The sequence below is a fragment of the Lytechinus variegatus genome, chromosome 2, assembly GCF_018143015.1.
Source record: "Lytechinus variegatus isolate NC3 chromosome 2, Lvar_3.0, whole genome shotgun sequence".
Taxonomy (NCBI): domain Eukaryota; kingdom Metazoa; phylum Echinodermata; class Echinoidea; order Temnopleuroida; family Toxopneustidae; genus Lytechinus; species Lytechinus variegatus.
In genome coordinates this window covers 23,907,330-23,920,055 of record NC_054741.1, presented here as the reverse complement: position 1 = coordinate 23,920,055, position 12,726 = coordinate 23,907,330, and the positions used below count along the sequence as shown (strand labels likewise).

The following is a 12,726-nucleotide window of genomic DNA, read 5'->3' as shown; positions in this document are numbered from 1 at the left end:
CTAAACATTAACACATTTTTACAATCAAAGTCGTTTTTAAACATGTTTATAGTCTACAAGAATAGGACTATAATTATGTTGCCAAACGACTTTTTGTTATTTGCTAAATATTAACATATTTTTAACAATCAAACCGTTTTTGAAACTTGTTTATAGTCTATAAGAATTAGACTTTTTGTTATTTGCTAAATATTAACACAATTTTAACAATCAAAGCCGTTTTGAAACATGTTTATAATCTACACGAATAATACTATAATTATGTTGCCAAATGAATTTTTGTTATTTGCTGAGTAATAACACATTTCTAACAATCAAAACCGTTTCTGAAACATGTTTATAGTTAATAAGAATAAGACTATGATTATGTTGCCAAACGACTTTTTGTTATTCGCTAAATATTAACACATTTTTAACAAACAAATATGGTAACCCATGTGACGTGATAGAGCATATCAACCATGGTAGTCTAGCTAGAACCTATCAAGGATTGAAAGAAGAGGCAGAGAGAGTGGATAATTTTTACCCAAAATTTCTTGGTTAACAATTTTTATTTCTGAAGAGAGCATAGCACTTTTCGGAAGGTTATAAGCAGTTATGGCACATTTGATGGGGAGGGGCGTACAGTCTGTGACCCCTTGATCCGGGTCTGATGAAAGAATAGTGAGTTCGGGTGTGACATAAAGATAACCGTGTACTAAACATTGAATAGGTATCTGTACTGAAATAACTCCGAAGCAATACATAGTTGCTGCAGCGAATTTCGAAATTGAGAGTCGTAGTGACTATTTGATAAAAAAGGAGCAGCGAAGGGGAATCAAGGCACGGATCTATACTTAATGATACAGGTTTGTGCATAGTGCTATATTAGAAATTAATTATGAACCTTGAAATGTGCAAGAAAACGAAGCGAGCACGAAATAAAACGATGCAAACTGGATACACTTAAAGATAGACGTCAACAATTATGCACTGATTTTGCAGTTTCTATAAGCAAAAATCAACATTGTAAAAAAGGGTTTCCGGAAAGGAACGTTGTTGGCATGAATTTACGCAATAAACAAAAGTATATGTAATACAAATGCAGGACCTCCCGTTTTAAACAAAGTGCAATACCATATTTTATTAACCTCCTTAATAACTCATAAAGTGTATATTTTCATTGTAGCAGCACTCTTGCAGCACTCTTACGAACGACTCTTGGCGCTTTAAGGGACTCTTAAGGCATAGAGGTACACAGTTTGTGACACTGTAAAGCAGGTCTTCTTAGGAATGCCTTGAGAGTGCCATGAATTGTACGTAGCTACCATCTTGCGACAACTTAAATCGTAAAATGGCCGTAAGTCTGACGAAAAAATAATTCAAGGTATTCTTACAAAAATCGCACAAATTCAGGGGTCATTGTATAACCGAAACAAATCATTTCGTTTCTCAAGAAGGTCTTAAGTTGTTTATTTGTGCTAGATGTATTTTTTTTTTTCAATTTGTACACATACTCTTCTGCTTACATTGTATCTATTGTAAAAGCAATTCTCAATACGTGCTTCGAAACTTATTTTACATTGTATGTGGAGCTAAATTTCGAAAATAAATTGAAACGATATATTTGCCAAGATCTACGAATAGCGATCTCCAGAATTCGTACGAACCACTGGAGTAAATCCCGGGGGGATGGGGGGATATATCCCCCAGTTTTCGAGGAGGGGGGGGGGATGGCCTGTCCAAACATCCCCCCACTTTTTACGAAAGAAATGAAAAAAAAAATCACAAGATAATTGTTTTATTGGTGAAAATTCTTCCTAAAATCCCGCTTAACAAATAAAACAATATTATTGAATCATAAAATGCAAATAGAGAGCCAGTTCACCATTTCCAAACGAAATATTTATGTCCTTATTGGTCGCATGTCATAAGGTGGTCCAATTTCGCGAACAGGGTAAAAATGGTCAAAAATTATATTTTTTGATATGTTATAGCTATTACCGTTCTCTAAATAATGAAAAAGTTTTAAGTCTCGAATACCTTTATTTTTCCTTAAAATGACTAATTAACAGCTAATTATTACATAGACGTCAATGTAAATGTGAATTTTGAAATGTGTTTTTCTCAAATTGGACCTGCTGCACATAAAATGGTGTCAAAAGTTAATGCAACGTTGGATCACCCTAGTATTTTGCAGTTATAATCTTTAAACATCAATAATTAAATCTGTACCAAAAATCAAATAATTATCTATTATTGTATGCATATTAATTATACTAATTAATTAACAGTATTTAATTTCACATTTTTGCCCCCAAAATACCTGTCACTGTATTTATATGCTTGGCAAAATGACAATATCATGGGTAGAAATGTTTGTTGCAATGATACACAACATTTGTACTAAAAATTAAGATTACAAATTAGATAATTAACCAAATCTCTCCGGTTTACTAATTCATTAGGTTGCAGATCAGAGCTGACATACACATGTATTCCATTGCTGCATATTTTCAAAATTGTCAAATTTTTATGACATTTAGTTGTTCCCTGCTTTAAAACGCCCAGAAATATGAGGATAACAGTCATATTACATATTATAGTAAGTTGTTAATTAGGTTTAATTATCATTTTATCATTTACCACATCCACCGGCTCCGCATCCACCGGCTCCGCCACCCCTGTTACTTCAAACTTAATGTGCTATAGTTTTTGTTCCTGATATTATATTGATTTAATTCATAGTAATATATTTAGCCTATAGTTCTAGCTTCAAAATGAGATATTACTCAATAAATTTGGTCAAGATACTGTGATGTAGCAACAATTTATCCATGGCACCGTGTGGAAAATTGTTCATACGCCACCCTTTTTGCATACCCAACTTATGAAGAGAAACCCCCGTTTCTTCCAATTCATCAATGTTGGGGTCTTTGGGAAGGGATTAAGATGGAAGGTGAAACAATTTTTAATGTAATCTCTAATAAAACCATTTAACCATCATGGGGAAAAAAGATAATATATTGGAGTGGTATTTGCCATATGGACATACAGTGGGGTAACTACGGGGGGGGGATGGGGGCAACCCCCCCCCCCCCCGAAACAAAAAACGGGGAAAAGGGGAAAAGGAGAAAAGAGGGAGAAAGGAAGAAAAACGTAGTGGGAAATAAGAAAATATTATTCATTATAATGTTATATATATTTTTATTCTGTTATGTTACATTAAATAAGAAACATTTTTATCATAACGTTATGAAACATAATTTGCCCAGGGCCTACGTCTTCATTGTTCTGGTGCTCGCATTGTCTGTTTAAAGAGATATATAAACCTGTTGTACTAAAACATCCCGTTTTCAAGTCAATATAAACCAAATATATTTCCTAGCACTTGAATTATCATTGTTTTATGTAGTGGCGTATGCTTCTTTTACAAGAATAAAAAATGTTAAGGTCTTGGTATGTATGAAACATTTTCTGTCCATGATAACGTTCGCATTAGTGGATTAGTGAGATATGTCTGCTCTTCATGAATTCCTAAAATCAGTCCTTAAAATGTCCCTTCTGATCTGAATATCAAAAATTTTCAGCTCGCGCTTCGCGCTCGCATCATTTGGTTAATGAAATACGTATGGTCCTAGTTAATTCCTACCAAGAAACCTTAGAATGCCCCACTTCAGGTCTGAATTATCTAAATTTTTCAGCTCGCGCTTCGCGCTCGCAATATTTGATTAGTGAGATGCATATGATAATCATGATTGCAATGGCTACAAAAATGTTTCATGTGTTCAGATGTAATTCTAATAAAATCAACAAGCGCATGGAACTCGCATTAGATGCTTATGGTGAGAAATACATACTCTTAATGGATTCCTAAAATATATTCCTTAAAATCTCGCTGTTTGGGGTCAAAATATACAAAAATTTCAGCTCGCGCTTCGCGCTCGCATTGTTTAGCGAGACAGGTACCTATCATGATTACACAAATTTGATTATAATGTCCCTTCTTAGGTGTGAATATAAAAAAATTTCAGCTCGCGCTTCGCGCTCGCATTATTTGATCAGTGAGATACATATCCATTTAATGACATTGTCCTTAAAATGTCTCTATTAGGTCAGTATAACTGGCAACTGAGCGCGCTTCGCGCGCTCACTCAGTGATTTAAAAATTTTGCTGGTGCCCCACTATGCCGTGACCCACGGCACGCCACTGTGGACATATCAATGACAATACCTTGCATATCTAAAAACATGATTGCAAAAAAAGCCAAAATATTTCAGTCATCCCCCCACCCATCAACACGGATTTACGCCAGTGGTACGAACAGTGAGATTCACGAATGCATCGTTCGTTCGAACCTTTGAGACTATACACCATAACTTCACGAAATACTTGCTTTATAAAACAATGTTTTTATGCAACTAAGCAATTAATCTGTTGGGGAACATTTCCATCTCATGGAAATTCTTGAGTCTTTTTTACTGATAAAACGTGGAATTTCAGGGATTTTACCCATGTGAATAATATTTACATTTCTGGATCCCGTAACACAAAGGTTTACAGTTGATTGCAAATATGAAGCAACGATTCTGATTGGTTCCTGGTCGATGTTGTTAGCAAAATGCGTGTGCAAAGATGATTTTGATTGGCAATCGCTACTGAGTGATTGATTGCGAACTACTTATTGCGATGAGGTCCTGGATTCCCCTTGTGACATTGGGATCAGAGATCTAAAGGTCAAGCTCACAATACGTGTGTCTAGAAAAAAAAAAGGTTTGCCAAATCAATGATTTGTGTTTAAGTTGACGGAGGAGGAATGAGGGGTAAGGGGGGATGTAGATAAAATGTGGAATGGTAAGTCAGAGGTGGGAGGTGACGACGATATCATGCCCTAGCATCATGTTACAAAAATATGATATTTTTGTAACATTATTGTTATCATTGTTATTATTATTATATACGGTGATATTTTTTGTTAATAAAAATCAACTCCTTTTGCTTTTTTTTTTTTGGGGGGGGGGGCAATGTTGCATTTAACTATTGGAAACACTTACTCTCCTCACTTGTTCCCTTTATCTGTTTTTATTTCTTTTTCGTTTTTTCGTGGTGCAGAATCAATCGGGCAAAGGTGAAAGGCTTTGAAAAGGACGTGGGGAAGAAAGATACATATCGATTGATGTACCCAGAAAGCTTCACAGACATCACCCCAGAGACAACCTTTGTTTTGCTCGGCTTCAAGGTGTTAGATCTGAATTGGGCCCGAAGTGCGATTACGACAGGCGAAATCAAAAAGTATGTTTACACGCGACAACGAACATGATAATGAAGGGGATGGTGATGATGATTATTAAGATAGAGGTGATGGTGATGGTGAAGATGATGATGATGTTCAGGATGACTATGATGATGGTGGTAATGGTGGTGGTGGTGAAGATGATGACGACGATGATGAAAATGATGATGATGATGATGATGACTATTACGATGATGATGATGATTATGATGATGATGACGATGATGATGAAAATGATGATGATAGCGATGTTAGTAGTAGTAATGGTAATGATAACGGGAATGATGACTCTTTACATAATGAAAATTATAATAGTTATAATGATAAAAATTTACTAATGATAAAAATTATAATTAACATGATTGTAACGATAATAATAACGGCGATGATAATGATAATAGTAATCATTTGGAAATTACGAGCGTAATATTCATAAAAATCTAAATTAATGGAAAGACATGTACTATCTCAATCAAAGTAAAAGGAATGATTTTCAAACTCCAAGTTTTCCTTTTTTTCGCCCGAACTAAGTCTTCCCCACTTCTATCACAAAGAGGTCCCCAATGCCCCGTTTATGGCGGGGTTGTTGATTTATGATTGATTGCACTCACTGGCGTTCAGATGGGTGGGCCGTCGGGGGACATAGCCCCCCCCCAAAAAAAAAAATGAATGAATAAAATAAAAACAGGCAAGAAAAGGACAGAGAAGTAAATACACTATGACATTTTTCTAGATATTGTATCAAAATCTATCACAAAATATGATTTTTTTTAATCAAAAGGTATTTTTTTGTCGTTCGATTCGCTCACTCGCAGGTTTAATTTTTACTTTGCCTCATACGCCATGTCTGCACCCCCCCTTTTGGTTCATTACGCTACTGATTTTTTTTTAATGGAAAAAAACTTGATTCCATAAAACTGATCGTTTTATGGAATCAATTGAACAAATCAAATTTAAGATCAATCGCTAGACTTTGTGTTACGAACCCCCAAAATATGATGCCTTAATGCATGACTTGTTTTGCTCAGTCTAAATGTAGACCAACATGTATACATAATAATGGATCATGGGAGAATGGTGGTTCCACTCTTCATATTGATTCAATTTGGCAATAGGATGGCGCTGTTCAATATTTTAGTATTCTTACTGTCTTATATTCTGTTTTATTTTTCCAGGACTTACACCAGCGTTAAAGCAAAAATCAAAGTAGCCCCTTCGAAGGTAAAGTATTTCAAATGCTAGCAACTAAGTACAGAGATGTTTAATTCTTATATATTGGTGTTTGATTATACTCTATAATTGCGTGGTGTTTCCCTTTTGTAAGTTAATATGTTAGGAATAAAAATATTTAATTTCATGAACAACTAACACCAGGTTATTTTGTTCCTTTCCGGGTAGTACCGTTTTAGAGTAAATGATTTATAATACTGAATGGAAGAGTTTTGCCAATCACATTGTGACGATTAATATTATGAGGCTCTACAATTTCCTGTTTCCTGATACTGATTTACCTGATTTATTACCTTAAGGTTTAATGTTAAAGGAAGCATGGATTACCTGTGAGCCAGAATTCAAGAGCAAAAATGCAAACCACTTCCAACATTAAATGATTGGTTATAAATTATGGTTTTATATTCAGCAAATCATTAAAATTAATGCTACTGGAAGATTATGATTAATTTCATATGGAAAAATCCTGCCTGAAAACAAATAATTCTATTTAAAGATTTTGTGAATAATTTAGATATTTTTTCTTGTAAATTGTGTAAATATGTTCACTAAAAGTGATCGAAATTTTCTGCAACAGTAATAAGTAGAATAAGTACTGAATTTAATGTACAATATTGAGATTGACTTAAATATTTGTTTATTAACTATGATAATGACATTATTTGGGGCTAACCTCGATTAGCATCTTGCTATTATGTTCCAATTACCAAATGTTTTGTTTATATGTGATGTACTATTCCTTGTAATAATTGTACCTGACAGTGATATTTGGTAATAAATAAATTAAAATTCAAATTCAAATATATGATAGGAGAAGTAATGTGGTGAAATAAAAGGATTTGTTACAAACTGACTCAGGGGCATATATACGCAGGATTTTTCGAGTGGGGGGGGGGCATTCGACTGAAAACCTACAACGGAGTGTAGCGTCCGATGGTTAGGACTAGAGGCGGGGGCGGAGCCAGTGTTTGCCAATAGGAAGGGGCGGAAAAATACTTTTATCCACATTTTCCCAGATCGGCCAATAGAAGAGCAAAAAGCTGGGGTCATTTTAGGCGGAGAAGGGGTAGTCCTAAAAACCGAAGTTTAAGAATGACATGGTATCCCTTTAGGAATAGATAGCGGATGGGGGTTGCAATTCGTCCCCTTTTCCTGACAATTGTTATTGCTTAATATATTACCTTATTTTATTCGGCATATAGTGAGTTTACTAGGAAGCTGTTAGTTCAATAATGCCTTCTTTACTTCAAATGTTTAGATTAATGATTAAGTTGATTATTTCTTAACTCTGGCCATATTTTGTGCCTTAATTTTACCAGATACTTTTCTACAACCCCACTTTGATGCACCATATTCATAAAGAATGGATCGACGGTAAGGGGCGCTATCCATCTTCTGGAACTTTGGCCGTTTTCTTCGCTCTCCAGTTTTGCGATGAGGTAATGCGATTGGTTGGAATAAATTTGTATTTATTTCCATTGAAAATTATGTTTAGGCTGTAGCCCTTCACTTCACTTTGGATATCAAAATTAACCTATTCGATTTTTAAAAACTCTTTCTCCCATCTCTCTCTGTACATGTTCCACACTTATAACGTTGACAATTAAGTCCCGGAAGGTACTCGCTGCCCCACATTTGGTTTCTATGAACTAATTTATTCCAAAAGATTTTTAATTCCACTTCCATGCAGAAACCAACTCCCCATCCTCTGAACCGCCCTACTCGCAATCCTAAAATTCTTCCAATCAGTGCAAGATTCTTAAAGATGAGGGACGGCACAAGGATATTTTTAGACAGGTGGATGGGGAAGGGGATGGGAGGGTGGGGGGGGGACAAGACAAATTATTAAAGTGACGTCATTTTTTCCTCAAATTGAATATTAATGATTGAACTGTACCTGCAAGGCGATGTAGCCAACACGCCTTTCATGTTCTTTTTTAATATGTCCGTCTTCGACTCCTCATCATGATAAATAAAGGTCTTATACTGCCATTTTGGCATGACTGGTCAAAACGAATTACAGCAGTTAAATCCCCATTCCACAGAGAGCAAGACCACAGAAAGACCTTTGAAAGACCATGGATTCTGGTTGATCTTTCAGAGGTCTCTCAATGAACCTACAATGGTCTTTGAGGTCTTAAACGAGCCCTGACCAATCTTTCAGTGGTTTCGTGGTCTTCATGGGCTCCAAAACCTTTTTTAAACGGTTCAAAACAGTCTTATAATGGTCTTAGAGGAAAATGGTCTTTCAGTGGTCTTTAAAGGACAAGTCCACCCCAACAAAAACTTGATTTGAATAAAAAGAGAAAAATTCAACAAGCATAACACTAACAATTTCATCAAAATCGGATGTAAAATGAGAAAGTTATGACATTTCAAAGTTTCGCTTCATTTCACAAAAACAGTTATATGAACGAGCCAGCTACATCCAAATGAGAGAGTCGATTTTTATTGTTTGAAATATGAAATATTTTGATTTTCTCGTCATTGTCATGTGAAATGAAGTTTCATTCCTCCCTGAACACGTGGAATTCCATTATTTTAACATTTTGTGGTTCAGGCAAGGAGGTCCTAATCGTCAAATTCGTAAAACTTGAAATATTGTATAATTCAAACAATAAAAAAACAAAAGAAATAATGAATGAGTGACATCATCAACATTACTCTCTCATTTGGATGTAACTGGCTCGTTCATATAACTATTTTGTTAAAAATAAGCGAAACTTTGAAATGTCATAACTTTCTTATTTTACATCCGATTTTGATGAAATCTTCAGCATTGTGCTTGTCTGATTTTTCTCTATTGATTCAAATCAACATTTTTCTGAGGTGGACTTGACCTTTAGTCTTTCAGCGGTTTTTTGATGAACTTTCAAAGATCTTAATATTCTTTCAATGATCTTTCGGCAATCTCTCAAGAGTTTTGCGGAGATCACTGTAAGACCCATGAGAGATCACTGAAAGATCATTCAAAGATCATTAAAAGACCAGGCAAAGTCCATGGAAAGATTTCTGAAAGATCACTTGTTGCATAAATTTAGATCTCTGAAAGACCATTGAAAGATCTTTATAGGACTACAGAAATATCCTCCAGTCTTTCAGAGTTCTTTGAGGGTCTTTCTGAGCCTCTCAAAGATGACAAACTTCAGTGATCTTGAAGACCGCTGTAAGACCTCACAAATTTAAAGTCTTTCAGTGGTCTTTCAATGGTCTCCGTTCTATGAGAAAATGATTTTCATCTTTACATTTATCCTATTCACCTTGCAGGTGAGTGTATTCGGTATGGGAGCGAACAGCAAAGGATATTGGGATCATTACTGGGAGGCCAACGATGGCTCGGGAAACTCGGCGTTCCTCAAGACACACGTTCACAACTCTGACCACGAACTCGAAATCCTCAAGAAACTGGCAGAGGAAAAGATCATCAAGATGTACCAGGGAGTGCGATAACCCATGTGACCTATTTGATGGTATCTGGCTCCCGTCGAATAAAAGGTTACTGTTATGGTAACTTTGCCATCCAGTTGTAACTACCATGGCAACAATGCTCAACAGCCAATCAGGATCGAGGATTCTGTGAAAACTACCATGGGTCGGTGTTTCATAAAGCCGTTCGTAAAGTTACGCCTGACTGACTTTACGCGCGACTGGAACATTTTTTAAGGTGCGAAGTCAGTAACATAGTGATATATCATTTAGCGCAAGGATCACCGGTCATTTGTTATTTACAACGGCTTTGTGAAACACCCACCGGGTGTTTCTATAAACATTACCCACCTTTTTTCTGACACCACTTTCCTGACACCCCAAATTCCCCCTTCACTTTTGGCAGTGTTTTCATTCTGTTATTGGCCTTTCCTGACACCCCATTTCCCCCTTCACTTTTGGCAGTGTTTTCATTTTGTTATTGGCCCCTCTGAAATGAATATTCATCATCAGAAAAATGTGGTTATATATTACGGACACATGTACCCAATGATATTCCACTTTCATCGTACACTGTAAAAACTGTGGTGTTAAAAATGACACCAATTGGTCTTAATAGAGGACCACACTCTAGAGGTGTTAAAATTACATACTAGAGATCAAACATAACACCAAAGAGTGTAAATGTAACAACAAAATGTGTTGTAATAACACCTATAGGTGTAAAACTAACACCACCAATTTAACACCGGTGTAAAATAACTGGTGTGGTGCTCTATGTACACCGGTTATTAAACACCACAGTTTTTGCTGTGTATAACCGTTTGGAAAAAAAAATCGCCTTACTAAAATTTATGTGAGAAGCCGTGTTGGTTTGTGTCTCCATAGAAACAAGAAACCATACTACATCTTGTAATTGTAATCACGTTTCATATTCATCATGTTTCACGTTTATTATCAAATGTGGCAGGTAGTGTATGAGCGGGAAAAGCACGCGCAGTGTCGCGCACACACAACACAACATACACACCCACTCACTCACCCCCCCCCAAAAAAAAATACAGGTGCTGATTTGTATCCAGCTGGTCAAATCTGATGTAATTGGAAATCGTACAGACGGTCCAGTTTTATTGTCTAAGTCAGAATTCTCTATTATTATTTTGGGGTCAATTTTGTTTTAGTACATTCAGCTGCTATTCACGAAATGATGTATATTCTATTGTTTGTTGGCTGCCTGTCATAGCAACACCAAAAAAGTGACCAAATGATAAAGGTAAATGTTGGGCAAACCTTTTAGGACTCACGCGTGGGTCAGCTCGGGGGAGCGTTTCATCAACATTTTCATCCGACAAGTTACTTGATATTGATTGGCAGAGGAGCACTGTTACTATGGCAACTGTCGGCTTTTCGGATACAAAATCCGACAAGTCTTTTCATGAAACGCTCCCCATGTATGGCCTCGTAAAACAAAAATTTATGACTCCATACACTGTAAAAAAATGATGTGCTAATTTAGCAATTACAGTGCTTGTAAAGTGACTGCATACGAGTTCTGATTTTCTTGTTTAAATTTGAACTGGAAAATCAGCACTCCTAGTGCAGTCACTATCATGACTAACAAGCGCTGTAAGTGCTGAATTAGCACTTTATTTTTTTACAGTGTAGTGCTGGTGCCAATACACATATTTCACTTTATATTTATTTAAAAAAATCAATGTTTTGTGTACAACACTGTTAAAACGTTTCAATTTTTAAGCATGTTTAATTTAGCCCGTCACTTTAACAACTGTTGTTCAAACTTTTAAACAAGAGGTTTAAATGTTTAAACTGGTGGTTATATCACGTTGTTAAGAAATTGCTTAAAAGTTTAAACAATAATTGTTAGAGTGACGGACTTAGTGTAATTTATGAGTAATTCAGCTTCCAAAAATCAATCTGGAGCATTATTGCTTTTCACAAAGGTGCATTGATTTCTTCAAAAATCTACCGACAAAAATCACATTATGTATTTCATTACATTAGGTAAAAACATCTTCCATATAATTATTCTTCCATTTTCATTTATCTTCAACCAAAGCAGAGGTTTAAATGTTGATATCGACATTATGAATAAAGGAAATTACATTGTCGTGAACAAAAATATTTATAAAACTATTCGTGGCCTTTTCTTGATCACCAATTCTTATTTGACTGGTGCTGTGACAAAATCAGACTAACTTTTTTTATTACCCAAATAATAAATTAACAAACATTTCTTTGTATCCACATGCTCGTTTGCAATGACAATTTTGATTTACAGTGGTTGAAATTCAACTTGAGCTTAGAGACTTATACCAATATGAAAATATTTAAATAAGATGATATATTATAAATTTCTCATGTAGGATTTTTCGAAAGTGTAATTTTTTTTATACGTACTGTATAGATATTTAAACTTTTTTACGATACGATATTTACCATTCAAACTTTCAAATAATAATTTTTCTGATTTAAAATTCTTTTGAATTAACTTTACATGCGAATTTGTATTCCCTTTTCAAATTATGGAATGAAATTGGATAGTTATTATGTAGTTTAGGCTGATGCGAAAAGGGGAAGGGGATTACGGGGCTTCGTCATGTTTTACGGTATTTTTTTTAGATTGATGTTGAACCTTGAACATGAATATAATTATGTGTATACACCATTGTTTGATGTATCAAACATTGTGGTTATTTGGAATTTCTCCTTTGTTTCATCACATTTATTTATTATATTTGGTACTGTAATATTCTCATTGTGATCGTTGTCCGAAATA

At 35.2% G+C, this 12,726-nt stretch overlaps 1 protein-coding gene across 1 annotated transcript in view; it reads left to right on the top strand.

Moving 5' to 3' along the window:
* LOC121407638 (CMP-N-acetylneuraminate-beta-galactosamide-alpha-2,3-sialyltransferase 2-like) overlaps nt 1-10,202 on the top strand; it is a 35,405-nt gene extending 25,203 nt beyond the window's left edge. Inside the window, exons 3-6 of the mRNA XM_041598808.1 lie at nt 5,093-5,272; nt 6,449-6,494; nt 7,823-7,942; nt 9,771-10,202. Of these exons, the coding sequence (XP_041454742.1) occupies nt 5,093-5,272; nt 6,449-6,494; nt 7,823-7,942; nt 9,771-9,953 (529 nt within the window). The 3' untranslated portion in view covers nt 9,954-10,202. The remainder of the gene's footprint in view (nt 1-5,092; nt 5,273-6,448; nt 6,495-7,822; nt 7,943-9,770) is intronic.
* The last annotated feature ends 2,524 nt before the right edge of the window (nt 10,203-12,726 follow it).